Source organism: Dermacentor albipictus, chromosome 1, assembly GCF_038994185.2.
Source record: "Dermacentor albipictus isolate Rhodes 1998 colony chromosome 1, USDA_Dalb.pri_finalv2, whole genome shotgun sequence".
Lineage (NCBI taxonomy): Eukaryota > Metazoa > Arthropoda > Arachnida > Ixodida > Ixodidae > Dermacentor > Dermacentor albipictus.
Window position 1 is genome coordinate 488843232 of NC_091821.1, and position 19425 is coordinate 488862656.

General features: G+C 46.1%; 1 protein-coding gene across 1 annotated transcript in view; it reads left to right on the plus strand.

Annotated features, from left to right (window-relative positions):
• The window catches only part of LOC135912294 (2-Hydroxyacid oxidase 1-like), a 119074-nt gene extending 113312 nt beyond the window's left edge, over nt 1-5762 (plus strand). Inside the window, exon 10 of the mRNA XM_065444688.1 lies at nt 5376-5762. Within this exon, the coding sequence (XP_065300760.1) occupies nt 5376-5470 (95 nt within the window). The 3' untranslated portion in view covers nt 5471-5762. The remainder of the gene's footprint in view (nt 1-5375) is intronic.
• Nucleotides 5763-19425: the final 13663 nt, after the last annotated feature.

A 19425-nucleotide genomic window follows, 5' to 3' on the forward strand; every position in this document is an offset into this window, starting at 1 on the left:
CACTCATGTGGCTATTACCTTCATACACGTCGGATTATGTAATCACGTATGTTGGTCTCCGTTCATGCCTCATGACGGACGATGAATGCCCACAAGCATAATTTGCCCGCTGCTGCAGCAGGAAAGGCCGAACGGGAAGCAACAATTGCGGTGTGTCTAAACTGGAAATCATTGTCGCTGTGTGGACTGCAGGAGCAGATGGTTACTTCTGAGACTGTTGCCCAATGCAGTTGACCAGGTCACCACATCCAAGAAATAACGCGATGACCGTGATCAAATGAGACTCGGCATTCAACCGCCGCCGAGGGTTCAGACAATACAGTGTACACTGGCTACGGTCCACATGACAACAGTGAGCATTCAAGCACTACGCTTACAGCACATTCAGCTATCCGACTGCAGGCACAGTGCTTGCCTTCGTCGCACATGGCGGTCTAGTAACGAGTGGCAACCAACGGCGCAAGCATATTGGACAGCGTCCAAGCTGTTTGCATCGAAAGTTACTGTAAGTTGCATTGGGAATCAGTTGGGTGATGCACACACTTGCTGCCATAGCCAACACAGCAACATGAACTACCCGGCATTTTAGCGTTACCTCCTTTCCAACTTGCACGTTTCTTTTTGTTCTTTCGGTGGCCTCTAATGTGTCGCTCACACTTGGTGCCCCACCTGCTCTCAATATGGACATGGTCTGTTTTGTGGGAATCACCATTTTGCAGGCACTTTTGCAGGCCTTTTCACCCATGTGGGTACCAACCTTATACACTTCGGACTAAGCAATCAGGTATGATAGTCTCCGTTGACGCCAAATCATGGCTGAGGAAGGCCGCAAGCAAAATTTGCACACAGCAGGAACGACGGAACGGGGAGCACCAATCACGGTGCGTGTAAACAGGGAGTCTATGTCGCTGTGCGGACTGCAGGAGCAGGTGCTTACCTTGAGAGGCTGTTGCCCACTGCAACTGGCCAGGCCGCCACATCCGAGAAATGTAACACGGCAAACATGACCGTGTTGTGCAGCATTGAAATAAGATTATGCAATGAAATCACTTCAGGATGCCTCTAACATAACGCATTGGCACTATGCACTATACATTGGCTAGGATCCACATGACAAAATTGAGCATACACGCACACGGGTCGCTGACGCCAAATTCAACCGTCGGACTGTAGGCATAGTGCTTGCCTTCGTTGCGCATGGTGGTCTGGTAACAAGCGACAACTAAAAGCTCAAGGAGATTCAACAGTGTGTTCTAGCTGTTTGCACTGACAGTCGCTATTGAAGATGAGCAACTTGCATTGGAAATCAATCGGGTGACGCAAGCATCTGCTGCCGCAGCTAACATAGCGACATGGAGTATCCGACATTTCAACATTACCTCCTTCCAACCTTCGCATTTTTTTTTTGTTCTTTCGCGTGCCGCTATGTGTAACTCATATTTGGTGCTCCACATTCTATAAATATAGGCATGGTTGGTTTTGTGGGCATCACCATTGTGCAGCCATTTTTGCAGCCCTTTCCTCCCACGTGGATATCAACTTGATGCACTTCGGACCACGTAATCACGTATGATAGTCTCTTTTGACGATAAATCATGGCCGAGGAAGGGCACAAGCGAAACAAGATTTTGCAATGAATGACTTCAATGTAGATCGCGCTAAAACACACGCTGTCGAGCAAGCATAGCAATCCTGAACGAAATAAAATGAAATAAATGAAATGAAATGAACTAGAACTAAATATGGGAATGAGAAAGCTCGCCTTCAAGAAAGAAGCAGAAGTAGAAAATACAGCTACAGATATGTCATGCTACTAGGCAGTGACTAGTATTAAGTATGCAAAAAGAATCGGTTCACCTTTATTGTTTGGATGAGGAAGAGGAATGATCTCTAACAAGAATGTGGAATGAAAAATCATGCATTGATTGAAAAAAAAGTTATACTTTGCACAAATGGTATTTGACAAGGCCGGGAAGCTCATTAAGGAAGGGCAAGCTGACGGAACTCTTTTGGCCAGCGTCCTCTGTGCTTGTTCAGAGTTTGCAGGTACATCTGAAGACACATAATTTTTGTTGTTGATGTACCTGGATGACTCCGCCAATATCCGTGCTGATGGAATGATGGCAGAGGCTCTTTTCACTCTTTACACAGTCGTCCGTAGACTTCATATCTCATCCAAATACTTTTCGAACGACTTCTTTGTTTGTGGTGTAAAGTCTTGCGAATTCGGCTCCAGCCCCTTCCTGTTGGTGTAGATGGGGGCTCCTGTGATGACCAAGATGTGCTTGGCACAGACTCTATTGGGGCGGAACAGCGACACATGAGATAAAGCAGATATTATCCAAACTCATGTAGTGTTATATTTTTAATGTTCGAACCAATTATGCTTAACTCTAAATAAGAACAAACGTTCATATCATCTGCTACAAACAAATAACATGTATCTCAAGACTAGCAAACCAATGCAGCATATATCAAGCATATTCATTTCTGAAGCTGTTGTTGTTTTCCGTGTAGTAGCAGGCAGCAGCTTCTATTTGGTGAGTGGAGTGTGTAGATTTATACTGGTGCCGTCCTCATTACTGCATGTTTGGAACAGAAATTCTGGCTTCATCAGAAATTGAATAAGCACAATTTTGCAATATGAAATGCGAAAAGGTGTGACATATACATGTAATGGTTTGTGACCACAGAAAACATGCACATGTACACTGTTTATTCTACGGTGCTGGTATTTATTCTAGGGCAGCATGGTAAATAAATATTGCTAATCTCCATAACATTGATGTATGCCTAACTACAATGCATGTCAACAGCTTATATATAATTAAGATCACAAATGAGTACACATGTGCGCTCATTTATACACTAGAACAGATCCCACTGCTGGTTTCACAAGCAAATGCATGAAAGACATGAAGCTATTAGAAATGATGCATTCTTTTTCTTCATGAACGTGATTCACCACTTCACTACTACAAAAATAAATGTTCTCGGGTAAACCAAACTGAACAACAAGAACATTTGGAACCAACAGGTACAAGATGTGGGTGAATGATTATCATGCGCGAAACTGTTTAATACATTAAGTTCAGTATTTTATCTTCAGTTTATCGAAGAGTTATTCGCTTCTGTGCATGAAAGATGTTGCAGGTGGACTCGAAAGAAAGATATGTGGATAAGGCTACTCAGTCACCCATGGCTACAGCTACAACGAGATAAAAAATGTGACGCGCGTTGCGATATCGCTTTCTCTTTCGTGAATGTGTGTAATGATGGCCTCGCAACTAAAATTTTATTTCAGAAACAGCAACGGAGGGTCCTGAGTGCCCATGTGCAATGCAGAATCTAGTTCGTTAACTTGTCTCCGCCTGTAAGTTAACGAGAGCAATATTACATAAGGATTCAGGCAGCGATAATAAACGACTCACCAGTACTGCTGTCCTCAGTCGCAGGTTCCCGTTTCGATGCAGATGCATGGCTCACGACCGAAACGTAGCTTTCGGGCTTACATGCCCGCTTGCAAACACGTCATTCCGTCTCAAAGTAAATAACATGAGACATCGAAGCGCAATAAACTAGTTTTAGCAACAAAGAAGCAACCAGTGTGTCAGTGTACGAACGAATGAATCCGTGCCGCCGTGCACTCGAAAATACCGGTCCAAAGGGGACGCTCATAACATCCGTCCGTCCGTCCGTCCGTCCGTCCGTCCGTCCGTCCGTCCGTCCGTCCGTCCGTCCGTCCGTCCGTCCGTCCGTCCGTCCATCCATCCATCCATCCATCCATCCATCCATCCATCCATCCATCCATCCATCCATCCATCCATCCATCCATCCATCCATCCATCCAACGCACGACAGATAAGCCCGCTGCTTCATACACGCCTTTCACGTGACACGTTCGTCAGTGACAACCCAGTGTGTCTCTGCATTGCTTCAATGCTAATCATTAGCGTCGGCGTTCGTCGTGAGGTGGGTTCTGCTGAAATGAATTTTATTGAAGAGGGGCTCCGGCCTATCTGTCTCAACTTTTGACCGACAGTGTAGTGCCAGTGAGCACGCTTCAGTTCTGCGCTATAAAACAATGAAGCATGAATGCATCAATTCTAGGATTTTACGTATCAAAACAAAGATATCATTATGAAACATGCCGTAGTGGGCTACTCCAGATTTTCACAACCTCAAGATCTTAACGTGCAGCAAGGGTGCGGTACACGGGCGTTATTGCGGTTCGCCACCATGAAAATGCGGTCACCGTGGCCGGGATTTGATGCCGCTTCCTCGGTTCTTGCAGTGAACCATCAAAGCCACTGCGCTACCACGGCGGGCAACAGTGAAACACAAAGACTGATACTCATTATGTAATAGAGCACACTACACAATCGTTTCTTTGACTGCCATCAATTTATTATGTTTAGACTTCCTGTTTTTTGGGCCATTTGCGTAGTGAGAGTATAAATAGGTGACAAAATGGGTATATAGAATTCTTAAATCCATTTGCTTATGTGTCGTACTCCTCTCTGTAAGCGTACACTTCTCATTACTCTTTTTTTCCTCGACCAAAATGGAATAGAGAGGGTAAAGATAGGATAAAAATACAGTGGCTTAGACTTGATGACTTACCTGCTTGCACATAAAAGTTGATCGCATTTAGTTGCATACCATATAACTAACCTCTTCAGGATAGCTTCGCTACATATAGATTCCAATATGCGCGTTGGATGTGCATCAGCAGTTTTGGTGCAAGTTACAACGTGACATGCACCAGTTCCGGTTTTCTGCGCGTACGACACATTAAACATAAAGGTGATCCCTAGAATGTCAAAAACTAAGCATTGACACTTTCGCTTGTCGAAGCCCATAATAAAGTGTCAGGCAAATTTAAGTAGCAACTCAAAGCTCACACTGAGCACCAAACTGCAACCTTTCGAAGTCGAGATGTTCATCAGGGTCACGGAAAAGGAACCATTGATCGATGAAAGGACAACGAAGGTGCCGTCGCAGTAAAATACGTAAAGAGAAATGCCAAAAACCTACGCGGCACAGGTTCACTGATGAAGAGACGCCAAAAGAAATATCTTTCACAAGCGCCCGTCCTCCACATATGGGCTATGTACCGCTGTCACTGCGTTGCCCTTCACTCGAAACTCCTTTCCAATCCCCCAAAATATTAGCAAGCAGCCTTTCCTTTCCTAATATGTTCATTATCATAGGTTTCAGGTCCACGACCTGAAATGATTCCGCTTCAGCGTATGACATGGTTTGGCGAGTACGGGTGCATTCTTGTTTTCCTTATTTCTTGAGTATTCTCATTCGATTTAACGTTTCTCACCACTTACGTTTAACCGCATTCTTAAATTGTTGTTTTTTTCCAGGCTGCCCTTCAGTGGACGACATTGATTCGTCATTTGTGCGGCGTCAAGACTTCAATAGAGAACGTCTGGAGGAGCAAAGCGTACAAGAGGCGTAGAAGAAAAGAATCTTTGAGCGCCGCAATTGGAGCTTACAATAGCTTCATTGCGTCTGTGTACACGTGGGACCTCGATGCAGTATATCCACTGCGCTATTGCGTATCATTGGCGCCTAATAATTCATGCAGCATACTGCGCACCTCCCATAATTCGAGTGGTGGCGCCTGTGCGTTTATCTCGGAGGCTGCAAAGGCCGGTACTGTTGCTGATGCCAACTACGTTATATGCGGAGCGAAGAAGTTCTTCCGGTGACGGAGATGGCTACGGTTACAACCTGTTACGCTCGTAGGAAATAAATACAGGATCAGTAGAAAAAATTTATGAAGTTTGCAGATTTCCTTTTTGAGACACAAAACGTTTTCCAGCATTTGGCGTTGATGGCTGTCATCTCGTATGTCACGGTCCCAAAGTGTCAGGCCTTTGCCCCTTTTCTTTGATAGAGTTCTTGTGAAGTGTGGAATGTTTTCATTGCTTTGCGTACGTCGAACCAGTGCCTTGAATCTGACCGGTTGTCTTGCATCGATGATGTACCAGCTAATATATATATATATATATATATATATATATATATATATATATATATATATACATATATATATATATATATATATATATATATATATATATATATATATATATATATATATATATATATATATATATGGATGAAATGCAGAAGCTCTTCTACTACAGCATAACTCATTATATTACCCTCAAGAGGTTGTAACCTCATGCATACAGCTCGCTTAAGGCATTAATTGGTCAAATTAAATGTAGCATCACAAAATGTCAAACGTGGTTTCTCGCAATGTAAAATAAGCCTCGTACATAATACTCCAGCTAGGAAAAGTGGATAGCAACAGGTAAAAAAAATTTCAGTACAAGTACTTCGGCAGCACTTCAGCTTGCACCTTCACAGTATGTATGAGTAGCTGAAGACGTATTCGCAAAAGGTATACAAATTGCTAAATTGGGACGATATCTATTGTGCTCTGGCACAGTATCCTTATTCGCTCACATGGTCACTTTATCATCTACGGAGCACCAGATTTGACCTAAGGACCACCTATTTAGACATAAAAACGTATACAAGCGTGTTATTCAAATCATAATGCATAGTCATCAGACTTGCGCAAAAATTTGCTTTTCTTTATTCGTGGTAGGCAGGAAAATGAAAGAGAAGAAACTTCTGCACGTCGCACCTTAACTGCTTAGCCAATGGGGACCACCGCAACATTACCATGCAGGTAGGATAGTTATTCGTGTAAATATTTCACAGACTAGAAGAAAGTGAACAGACAAAAAAAGGTAATTCAAATTTTAATGATGCAGATGTTGTTGCGACTATGATGCGTCAAGAACCGAACAGTGATGAGAGTATATGCTCAAAAAGTGATGATTTATAATATTTACAAAAGCTCAGAGAAGTCGCGCACTCGTGATGCTGCCGTTGCTGCGCGTATTTGCAGTGATACAGGCGTTGGCATACGAGCCGCCGCTTATGAAACTCCAGTTGCTTCAAACGTGCGTCCAGGTACTGGCGAGTTGCGCATCGTGCTCAGATTTAGCCAAAAGCTCTAAAGTGAGCAAGTAGGCTGTGTGTTCATAGTAGGCGCTTTGAAGGGCATCAACCGGCAGCCTGTGCGCGTTGTAGTACCTCAGCATAATCTTACGTTGGGATGCTGGAGTGGTCTACCTTCAGAGCAATTATTCCAGCGCTGCCGAGCCTTGGTGCGAGTCGTCATTGGCAAGTGCGCCGTTTAGCCTCCTCGCATGCGTCCCCGCCCTACCGACGCGAACTTGCAGCCACCAAGAATGCTGCCGTTACGTGAGGGGGCAGTGTTTATGCATCGGATGTTCCACTGTCATTCCCAACTAACGATCCATCTGTCAAAGCGAGGAACGTGCTGCCAATCACCACAGTGCAGCCTATCGTGAAGAATATGCAGGCCGAAGAAAACAAAGGGCACCAAAAAATGGTCACAAGTCGCCCTTCTATGGGATCATCACGACGCCTGCTGGTACGTCTCACAAAACCTGAAATGATGTCGTCTACCTGCTATAGATAATTGGCTACTCGGTCCTACTTCGTGAAACTTGCGCCGACTAATGCGGCGAATGGAGCCACTGAAGAGGCACAAACACCACTGACTCCTTTAGTCTGCAGCGAGACTTATAACTTGCTGCCAGCCTTAGATTTCGATACTGTCCCTGACCGCATCGGCACAAAACTTACCGCGCACATGCACGCACGGCCACCACGACCATTGGGCCTTCCATGAGCGGCTTCATATGGACACGCCAAATTGAAGGACAGTGAACGTGCTTCAAACTTGTCCTTAGTAGCTTATATAGCAGATACCCAACACGACGTCCAGGGGTATATTTTTCATTCAGGAAAATAATACGCTAAAGTCTAAACAGCCCAAAGACGTTCGCGCTATCCCGAGAGGTCCTCTTCTACATGCAGCTTGCATTGTGCATATTGGCACACAGATCTGCAGAGAATGATAATCAGGCCACTAATAAGCCACGTTTCCAAGGCCAGTACTCTCAAAGCTTTTCGTAGGCACTGTGAGTGTCCCAGAGCCTACTTACAGGGCACTAAATGATCTAACTAACCTCCTTGCCATCCCACCTATCACACCCTATGCTAGGGCCTTCCAATACCTTAAGTTTTTTTGTGCTACGGAACTGTTCTAAACTAGATGCCATCCATCGTGACATACACCACTGACGTGAGAACTCAACCGCTTCACAGACGCAGCTGGTAGAGCCCGTGATACTTTGCGGACAGGTGCGGCCTCAAGGCATCCCAACCTACCACTAAGGAGTCGTTTTTTAAATGAAAACAGCCATTCTTAAAGAAAAACAATTATTGGCTCTGCCATAATCGAGAGTGAATGTAAGCATGAAATGGCAACCAGCAAAGCAGACTGCTTGGAGATGATGGAAGACAGCCGAAGAAAAAAATCTCAGTGCTCTTCCACTCTGTGAAGGATGACCAGCGATCTGTGTATGCGGGCCGCTTAATGGCGAACGGCACCTCCACTGCGGGTCGGCCCGGCATTGCACTAACTTTGGGGTCGGAACACGTATGGGGTGTGCATAATGCCTGCTTCGCATTCGCCGCGGGTAGGCCCGGCATTGCACTATCTTCGAGTAAGCCCACGTGTTGGGAGTGCTTAACGCCTGCTGCACCTCTGCCGCCGGTCGGCCCGGCATTGCACCATCATCGGGATAGGCCCACGCTTGGGGAATGCTTAACGCCTGCTTTATCTCCGCCACGGGTCGGGCCGCTATTGCACAATTTCCGGGATCAGCCCACGTATGGGGAGTTTTTTGCTTACAACGACACAAAAACTTCATAGGACGGTAGAGGTATACAGCTTCGCTGTAAAATTCCTAAGCGCACCGCCACAGAGTTAGACGAGGTTCCCGTTAGGCTGATTAATGAACTAGGACCAAAAAGTAAGGAAGCTCTGGTAAAAGCAGTGAAAAAAAACTTTAAAATATAGACGAATACCATACAGATGGCGACAAAGTAGAACGAACTTAATTTATAAAGGCAGGGGGGAGACGTATAGAATTCACTCGTATAGACCGTTGATCATTATATCGGTAATATACAGATTAGCAAATGCAGGCAATAAAATTAAAGCAGCAAGCATGGGCAGAGAATAATGGCCATTTTGGGAGAACATTACAATAGTTTCAGAATAGGTGGGCGTTTGGATGATAACTTATTTGTTCTTACTCAATGTACTGAGGTTTCAAAAGTAGAAAGCAGACCGTTTTATGTCGCTGTAGTAGACATTGCAGGAGCATATGACAACGTAAAGCGCAACATTTTGTGGGATATTCTGGAAGCGGAAGGCTTACGCGATGATTGTCTACCGCTTTTGAGTGAGCTTTCCCTATAATACACCGTTTGCGTTGAATGGGAAGGAATAACAAGCGAGGAGAAAGTTGATAACAACAAGGGACTGAGGCAGGGGTGCCCTTTATCCACACTGCTCTTTATGATGTACACAGTGAAGATGGAAAAGACGCAAGAGGGGAGTAATATCGGACTTAATCTCTCCTACAAGCAGCTGGGGACAGTAGTAGAGCAACAGCTTCCAGGTTTATTTCATGCGGACGACATTGTGTTGCCAGCTGACAAGCAAAGTGATATGCAATGACTGGCTAATATCAGTGGATGGGAAAGCGAGAATGCAGGTTTGAAATTTAGCGTTAAAAATCAGGTGTTATGTTATTAAATAAAAACAGTAAAGAGACAGTGTCAACACACGGTCAGGAAATACTTAGCGTAAAAGTATATACGTGCCTTGGTGTATGTATAAACGAAGGCAATAGATAGATAACAACAGGAAAGAATAATAACAGTAAAGGGGAAGAAAAATGCTGCCAGAATGAACAACGGAGCGCTATGGGGATGCAATAGATACGAGGTGCTCCGGGGTATGTGGAAAGCTGTAATGGTTCCAGGACAAACATTTGAAAATTCGGTTGTTTGCTTGAAATCAGGTGTAAAATCCGGACTCCATGGCAATCAAAGGTCAGTAGGACGCCTCGCATTGGGCGCTCACGGGAAGACTGCAAATGAAGCTGTGCAGGGTGATATGGGCTGGACAAGTTTTGAAGTTAGGGAAGCCTACAGTAAAACTTATGAAGAACGACTGAGGGATATGAAAGAAAGTAAATGGGCTGGGAGAGGGTTGTTCTACTTGTAATGTAAAAATATTGAATAATAGTGGAGGAAAAGAATGAGCAAGCTTACCAGCAAGTATACGGCCTGTAAGGTGAGCCAATCAGCAACAAACGTGAAGTGGAAAGTCAGAGAGGCCTAAATGATCTCATGGGTGGCGACAAAGGAAAGGATATCTGCTATGAGTAACTATTGAAGAGGAAAAAAAACTAAACCAGGAAAGGATCTATTTAAGATAACTCAAAGGGAAGCTCTTTAGTTTTCGAAGCGAGATCAGGATGCCTTAGAGCGCGCACTTATAGAGCGAGACGCAACAAGGAAGAAGAACAGTGTGCTTGCTGCGGCAAAGATGGGGAAACGACGGAGCAAGTTTTATTAGAGTGTGAAGGTATCTGCGCAGCGGTCAATTTGGGCAACTCTGGCCTCTTTTATTCTCTTGGTTTCAGCGAGAGCAGGGAAAAAGTACACATGTTTGGAATAGAGGTTAGTAAGGGGAGATTGGAAAATTGGCGGAAGAAAAGTGAAGAGAAAGGACAAAGGGGGGAGCTGTACAAGAACAAAGTGTAGAATAGGGGTTCAAGAAGACTGCTTATCAGAATTCATGGTTGGTTTTCTCTTCCTTTCCTTGTTTTCTTTTTTAAACATATGTGGGACATTTGGCAATATAGTAACAAGGGCTTGGGGGCGCAACCCACCACCCCGTTCCGAAGGGGACGCTCATAGCATCCATCCAACCACCCATCTCTCCAGGTGACGCAAAACCAGCGTCGCAGAGCTCGCGGGCCACTGGGGTTCAGCGTTCTGTGCCAGCAGATGACAATCAAGTGTATAGTGCCCTGTATCTGCCTTCTGAACGTCGCTATTGGGAATGACAAATAAAAGTTCAGCCTACTAGTAGTTATAGCTTGAGTGATATTGTGAACAAGCTCGGCAGCAATATCTTTTGTAACTTTTTTGGGCCATAACTAGGGTATGTAATGCGTACTGTATCAAGGGGCGCGGGCCAGATGCCGCGTTTTTAAAGTTTTGATTGGTTGCGCAGAAGATCCGGTTTTGTTCTGACAGCTTGCCCGGGTATTCTCGTTTGAGTTCCCGGATAACGGCTCAGGCTTTTTGCTCAAGGTCACTTGAAGGTCACCGACAAATGGAGCAGATGTGGAAACATCATCTTCCGCTTTCCCAAATGTTTAATAAATTATGAGGTTTTACATGCCAAAACCACTTTCTGAATATGAGGCACGCCGTAGTGGAGGACTCCGGAAATTTTGACATCCTGGGGTTCTTTAACGTGAGCCTAAATCTAAGCACAGCTTTCCCAAATTTTGTCGGTCGCGAGACCACCTCTAATCCTGGATAGAAGTGCCATATTCGACGCCTAACATCAACCGGAATCTGTCGACACCAAATTCACATCGGTGGGTGGACGTTTCCTGAATTTAGGAAGTCTTTTCTGTCAGCCCACGCCACTACGACACTAGGCCTAACGCCAGTTAGACCTACCCGTTCGTACGGCGCTCGGTAGAGCGCCTGGGTGGCGTTTTTTTACTTATCGAAGATGGCTACAGCGATACAAGTCACTGTTGGACGCGAGGTTAAGCTCCCGATGAGATCAGCGAAAGCACGGGATGGACTACAGCGCTTTTAGAGCGGAAATAGGCACCAGCGAACTAGTCCGGACAGGGTAAAGAGCCTTCCAACGTGCTACGCGGCAGAAACAGGGGTACGGCTTTCACCAACCTCAAGAGGTGGCGCACGGCAGCGTCAAAGCTCCCTCGGCTTCCGAGGGAACATAATAGAGTCATCGTTCGACTTCGGAATGGGCTGGATATCAAGAAGACGGGTCATTTCAATATAGCCCAGCCCGCATTGCGGCGTCAGGGCTAACGCCCGGGGATGAAGAAGAGGATGTCATTTGCCCGAATATCGTCCAAATATCATGGTGGCAAGTAAACCTTCGGAGTGAAATACCAGGGCTTATGCCTTGGTGAAATCTATCATCGTCGGCAGTGCAAGCTATGAAGTCAGTGTCTATGTAGCTGCTCCGAGCAATATGTGCAAGGGGGTGATCCGGAATATTGATCCCGCCATAGCCCAAGACGACCTCACAAAGCTTATTATCCAGTCGAAGAATCCAACTAGAGCTGTGCACGGACTCGGGCCGGCCCGAAAGCACGGACCCGGCCTGGCCCGCGGGCCGGGCTCAGGCCGTTTGTAGGTTGTCTTACTCGGGCTTGGGCCGGGCCCGGGCCAGGCTTCCTATGTCTCGGACGGAACAGTCGGGCTCCCCGATCTCGACTGCCTACCTTATGCGAAAGTATGCTTGTCGTCTAGCATGTAAGTACAGCAGGAAGTGCAATGTATTTATTCATCAAAAGCGGAATCTACAGCGACGGGAGAAAAGTAAACACGCTAACAGAAGGCAAACGAAAGCTAGCGGAGGCTCGGAATGCGTTTTCGATTCTACGAAGTATCGACGCTTTGGAAAAGCCGCCGCTTGCAGGCGCCTCCCAGTAAAAAGGCTGAGTAGGGAAGCGTTTGGGAAACGGAGACAAGTGTGTACGGCGCACACAGGGTCGCCTTTGCCACACATACACATTAGCCAAGCGGCGGCGTATAGGGGGCTTTTCCAATCGGCAGTGGTATTGATTGAAGACTGGTCGTTGACCGAAGTCGACAGGAAGCACACGTCGTCTCTGCGCATGCTGAAAGGTCAGTGTTTTCTTTCAGCGGCACCTTAAAAACGGGTGAACTTTTCCAACTCTCCGCTGTCGGCACCCCAAAAAGGGGACGATCGGGTGTTTTGTGACATTCTCAGGACGAGGCTTGACAAAGCTCCGAAGACGCGCACCCGGAAGCGCTTGCCTTATTTCATGTTCTTCTTCCCGGTCGGAGCAAGTAGCTAGTTGCATGACCGGGCGCGAGGAGCGGAAAGCGCGCGCCGCCGCCGCTCCTCCAGTCCGACCATGCTAGTTGCGAGCAGCAATGGCGAGGGCCGTCCGCCGAAAATGTCTCTCGTTAAAGGTATGCTCGGGGAGCCCCTTCGACATGAATGGCGGTAAAGAGATGCCGCCTCCTCTGGTGCTCATTCCCTCCCTGCGCACGTTCTTTTTTTTGTGTGTAATTGTTCTGTTGTAACTGCTCGTCGGTGAAGTACACCCCCCCCCCCCCTCCCTTCCCATAAAGAGAAACATCGGCAGGAATCCACACTGCGCTGTCGCATGCTATTTTTTGATTGCGAAAGCAATACTACGCGAGGTCCCCCCGCCCGTCGCGTATGCCGTGCTCTCCCCGGAGCCGACGCTGCGCTTGCCACGTGGTGTGAGCACTGAAGCACTGCGAGGGGAGCTCTCTGCATTGCGATGACGACGCATGACGTCAGCTTGCTCTCCGCCGCAGCTGAAAGGAAGCCGCCCGTAGCGTGTACCAGCCGGCGGCGCATCGCCGCCGAGCCGGCGCCGCGCATTTTAGTCGCCGTAGCAAGTCGGATGGACCAAGGGAGAAACGCGGGAGCGTGTGTGTGTGTATGTAAAGGAGGATGTGAAGGCTTCACAATACCACCCGAGTGTACCTTCAATCCATGGTGAAACTGCATGTGTCAAGCTGTGTGAATCGGGTATTCTATTAATAGGAACCTATATATAGGCGGACAAAAGACCAACGTTGCCTCAAGCCCTATTGCACTTTGCAAAACTTGAAATGATTCTTCGTGGGCAAGTTGAACCATAAAAGGCCACAGAAATGGCGTAGCTCCAGCAGCGTGCCCACTACTTTCTACGGACGAAGGTCATCCGGACGATGGAGCACAAGATTGCCACAATGTTGTGCTCGCAATTTCGACACCTTCGGATGGTTCCCGCCGAAGAGCGTGAGGATGTATACGGTCGCGTAAGAGAGCTTCTCGCGTCGATACCACGGGAGTACTCGTGCAAGAACAACGTCCCGCGAAAAATCCATGCATGAACTTCAGCGAGTGGAGCGAAGCAGCCAGCAATAAGACTGCTGAACAAGATGAGCTGACCGATTACGTGGCCGCAGTATCGACACCGTGCTCGGAATCTCAACTAGCGCAGTTTTGCAAAAGCAGGGAAGCCACGTACCCAAAACTTGCTCTTCTTGCTAAGAGGCTATTAGCCATTCCGGCCACCAGTTCAAGCAGTGAACGAACAATCAGCGCTGCCGGATTCATAATGCAGGAGTGCCGTACTTCCCTTAACCCTTCATCAATGGACAACTTGTTTTTGCAGAATAGCTTAGAATAACCATTCTGCGCGCGCGCTGCATCTGTATATATTCACGATTTTGTCATATGGAATGCAAGAGTTCCACATTATAAGGTCATTTAAATAAACTGATTTTCCTGATGTTTCTTTTTGTGTCGGCGTCGCCTTATTGCAGGTCGGCCCGGGCCCGGGCCGGGCCGGGCCGGGCGAACTCAGGCTTCTTTAGTGTCAGGCCCGACCTGGCCACCTGTGGTAGTGTAGGGCCCGGGCCGGGCACGGGTTCAGAATTGCGGCCCGTGCACAGATCTAAATCCAACTGCTATAGAGGTGACGAGAATTAAATACACAAGCACGGTCATAGTGCTCTTCAACGGATTCAAGGTGCCAGACTATGTGAAATGTGGTCCCAGCCTGTTCAAGTGTTCTCTATACCGCAGGCAGAACGGCGTTTGCTACGCGTGTGGAAAATTAGGCCACAGAGCTGATGTTTGCCCAACCCCGGAAGACGGGATCGGCTGAGGTTGTGGTGGCAGTAATCCGGATGGTCAGCACAAATATACACTGAAATGTGCTCTCTGCGGGGCTTGTCATCTCACTATGCATAAGGACTGCAAGCAGAGATTTCAAGTCCCATACGTCGTCAGGCAAAGAAGATGAGCTAGACACAATCAAGGACCCGGGAACCCCATAACTCGTTGTATTCGGAGGCTCCCACTCTCAAGTCGGTCATCAGAAGGAAATCCAGGTCCAGGAGTCGGGAGCCCAGAGGTAGCCGCTATCGGGCACTAGCAGATGATATCAGCCCGAAGCGCGAGCCTGGACAGAGCTTTATCCAGGGCTCACTCGAGGGACCGGTCGTTCTCCCGGTGCCGCTAGGGTTACAGGTCACGTTCCTGCTCGAGAGGGCCATTCAGTTCCATGAGGACATCCAGGACCACAAGTCGCTCCAGTTTCCGGTCCCGCTGGCCGAGTGTCAGCATCCCGAAGCCAGCTAAGCTGGTCCCACATGGGCAGACCGAGACAAGAGAAAGCCGAAAGAGGTAACATGGTATTGCCGCCAGAGCATAGTAATGCTAGGGCCGCGAATCTTGAGAAGGAAAATGCAATGCTGAAAATAACAATGGAGCAACTCAAAGCTGAGATGGCAGATCTAAGGAAGGCGACTAAACGAAATTTAGCACAATCTCCCGCGTCATGTCATGATGTCGAGGGCGAAACTCCCATGGAAGTCCCGGTTGAGGAAACACACTGCGAACGTCAGGCTAAAAAGAGAGCCATAGCGTAACCAGTGCCTAGCAGCCTAGCAGTAAAGACGCGATTAATTCACTTAGAACTACGACTGGGGCAATCAAAGCTACGCTTGATGGTCTCGTGGAAAGTTTCAATTCACTTAGTAGCACAAAGGACGAGCTTGAAAGGCACGTGTTCAACATGAGTCAATCACCACAGCCTACTAATGGGCGAAGACAAGCTCCGCCTCGACCGAACAGACTGTGGTTGCATCTCGCAGCATCCTCTATGACCAACTAACTTCCAAATCTGATCATGGTTGCAATGCATAAGCGAATCAGAATCTGGCAATAAAACTGCAGGGGATTCCGGCGCAAGAGGAATGTCCTACAGCAGTTTACCTGATCGCATCAAGAAAAGCCGCTCGTCATCCTTCTAGAAGAAACGCTGTCGGATTCGGTCTCCACATCGGCTGCAAAGAATTAGACTGCGGGAGCATTCCTGATGACTGGAAAATGGCTGATGTCATTCCGATATTCAAATCCGGTAACAGCACAAGTCCTAATAATTACCGACCAGTATCATTGACCTGTTTTTGCTGCAAATAATTAGAACACATTTTTGTCTCACACATTATGACTCATTTAAATACAAATAACTTATCTGCAGACAGACAGCATGGCTTCAGGCACAAGAAATATTGCCAAACACAATTGTTCGAACTAGTTACCGACGTTCTCGACTACATGCACGAGTAAACATACACAGATGCGATATTCATTGATTTTAGAAAAGCTTTTGATCGTGTTGCGCATAACCTATAGATCAAGTAGGTCGATAACCTAGGATTCGATTCTAACGCAACCCGTTGGATTGTCTAATTCTTATCTAATCGATACCAACGAGTTGTTCTTAAGGAACATGCATTTGAAACCACTCATGTCTTCTCAGGAGTGCCACAATGGTTAGTTCTGGGGCCTTTGCTTTTTCTCATTTATATTAATGATATAACTGATATTAAGGTTCTCTAATGAGGCTGTCTGATGAAGACTGTGTCATTTACTGGCAGACATTAACTTCTGAGGATGTCACTGGCTTACCAACGCTCCTAGTGCAACTCAGCCAGTGGTGTAAGGACTGGTATAGGGAGATTAACGGAGAAAAAACTAAGCTTATTACATTTTCTACACTTACTAATACTCCTCTAACTGTTTGTTCTTGGCACCCACACATATAATGTATAACCAAGAAAGCATTTGAGAAATTAGGAATAATAAAACATAGTTTGTATCTTGCCAACTCAGAAACGAAGCTTCAAGCTTACACCTCTCTCATCCGGTCCTTGTTAGAATACGCATCGATAATATGGCATCCAGGTACTATTGCATTGCAGTACCGCATTGAGTCAGTACCGAGTAAGGCGACTAGATTCATACTTTCCTCGTGTTCACCCTACACGAGCTTATCATTCTTAAAAGCAGCATCAACATTTCCGCTCTGCACACCCGATTGAAATGTTCGCGTTTAACCTTCTTTCATTCTTTATATTATGGTGAGCCAACATTTGCCACCAATTAAATTAAATCGGCATATCACATTTCATCCAGGCAGGATCATGAACACAAAGTGCAAACCATATTTGTTCGTACAATAAAATACCAATGCTCACCTCTAGTGCAACCTCCTCTAGTTTCTCATCAATCACCTCTAGTTCACCTCTAGTGCAATGTTCAACTCTAGTGCAATGATCACTGGCAGCAGCGACGGCACAGTGAACACCTATTAAGCGTGTTTCTCTGCTTGTGCAGCTTTCGACGCTAGCCGCCTGACATCGCGACACGTGTAAGAACGACAACGTCGCCTGAGTCATCAAGATACCTGTGCTGCGACCCTAGGGGCTAACGCGGACACCAGAGTTCGTCGCTACTAAAAGCATGGAAGCTTCGACAGGCGGCATCATTGGCTGCAGCGACGGCACAGTGACCACGTATTAAGCGCATTTCTCTGCTTGTGCAGGTCAGTAATTCGGTGCTTGAGCACTGTATCTCTGGTTTTGTTGCTTTGCTGTCACTGCTGCCAAATATATACCGTGCCTTGTGTACAGCGTAGTTTTACGAATGTTCTGTTTTCTTGCATGCGTGTTTCAAGGACGTTTTCACTATGCATACTTGTGCTGAGCTCGCGAAAAGAATCAATGAACTCGAATCAAAATTAGGAAGTGGGATAGGTAAATTTAAAGAAGACATAGTTGACAAGCTAATGGTAAAATTTAAGGCTATTGGCATAAATTTTGGTGGAATGAAAGAGCAGATCCGTAATCTGGTGTCGAGCGTTGAATTTCTCAACGACATGGTTGAAGAACTGCGCTCAGAAAACGCCTTACTTGGTAATGAAAACAAAGAGATGAAACTGCAAAACAACTCACACATTACTGAATGCCAATAAATCACGTTGGAAAACCGTACTCTCTCTCACAAACTGTCTGGTTTAGAGCAGTATTCAAGGATAAAGAGCGTCGAGAATAAAGGCATTCCGTGCACCCAAGGTGAAGATTGCAACTTAATCATTCAAACAATCGGAGATAAATTTGCTGTCCTTTCTTGCCCATTGATCTGGAAGTCACCCATCACGTTCCAACCAAAGATGAAAAAAAAACGTGATTGCCCGGTTCTACTCTCGAACAAAGAAAGCAGACATCGTCAGCAAGGCGCGAAAAGTGAAGCTTTGTTTCAGTGACATGGCTTCTCTGGACCAGTCCGGGACACTAAAGTGTATGTCAACGATCACTTGACACCGCAGAACAAAGCACTATTATCTAAAGTTATGTCATTAAAGAAGGCTAAGAAATGGAAATTTCACTGGACAGATAACTGCCAGATTAATGTCCGCAGAGCATCGGCGGTAAGGTGTTTCACATTGCTGACGAATCTGATTTGACTGTATTTACTTAATACAGCACTGTACCTTAGAAAACTTTTCAGAAACTCTCGCTAATAACAAAAACCAACATGTCTGCATATTATTCAGCTGCCAAATTAAATAAACTAAAGCATAATAGTCCATGCTCGGCCGCTCATTTTAAGGCACGAAGTTTGCGCAAACACTATGACGACAATAATTCCATTCTGTTTACGCTTTCTTTCCGATTTACCATCATTACCTTTACTGAGACTTGGCTCTGCAATGACGACAAAAACTTATTTTTCTTCCCTCCCTACTCAGCCGAATACTGTCATAGGTAAACTAGCAGTCATGGTGGTGTGCCCGTTTACGTATCATCACATGTTAGCTATAAACGTCGTCATGACCTCGACCTAAAGCTAACAAGCTGGGAGTCTGTTTGGTTAGAATTCAATCAACTTTTTCTACAGGCTGATAACAGAAACTTTATTTTTGGGTGCGTTTACATATCACCGTCTTCATCTTACGTTGACTTTCGTTCCACCCTCGATCAATCCCTAGAGAAACTATGATTTGAAAACAAGAATGTGGTTATTATGGGAGATATTAATATAACCTTTCTGGATGAAACTTTACCTGCCTCCTCCCTTTATAGAAACTCTTTTCATAGTTACGGTTTTGAAAGTTTGGTAACGCTACCTACTCGTCGTATTAAGCTAAATGAGGGCACACTACTAAATCATGTGCGAAGCAACGTGACGTCACCGCCAGAGGCTCGTATCCTCGTATCCTCGTATCTTCAACTCAGAGCCGCAGTCACCCACTATTTCATACTACAGCAACGTACTGAAAGAAGATGCCTTTTTGGAAACTGTGATTAAAACTGACCGGT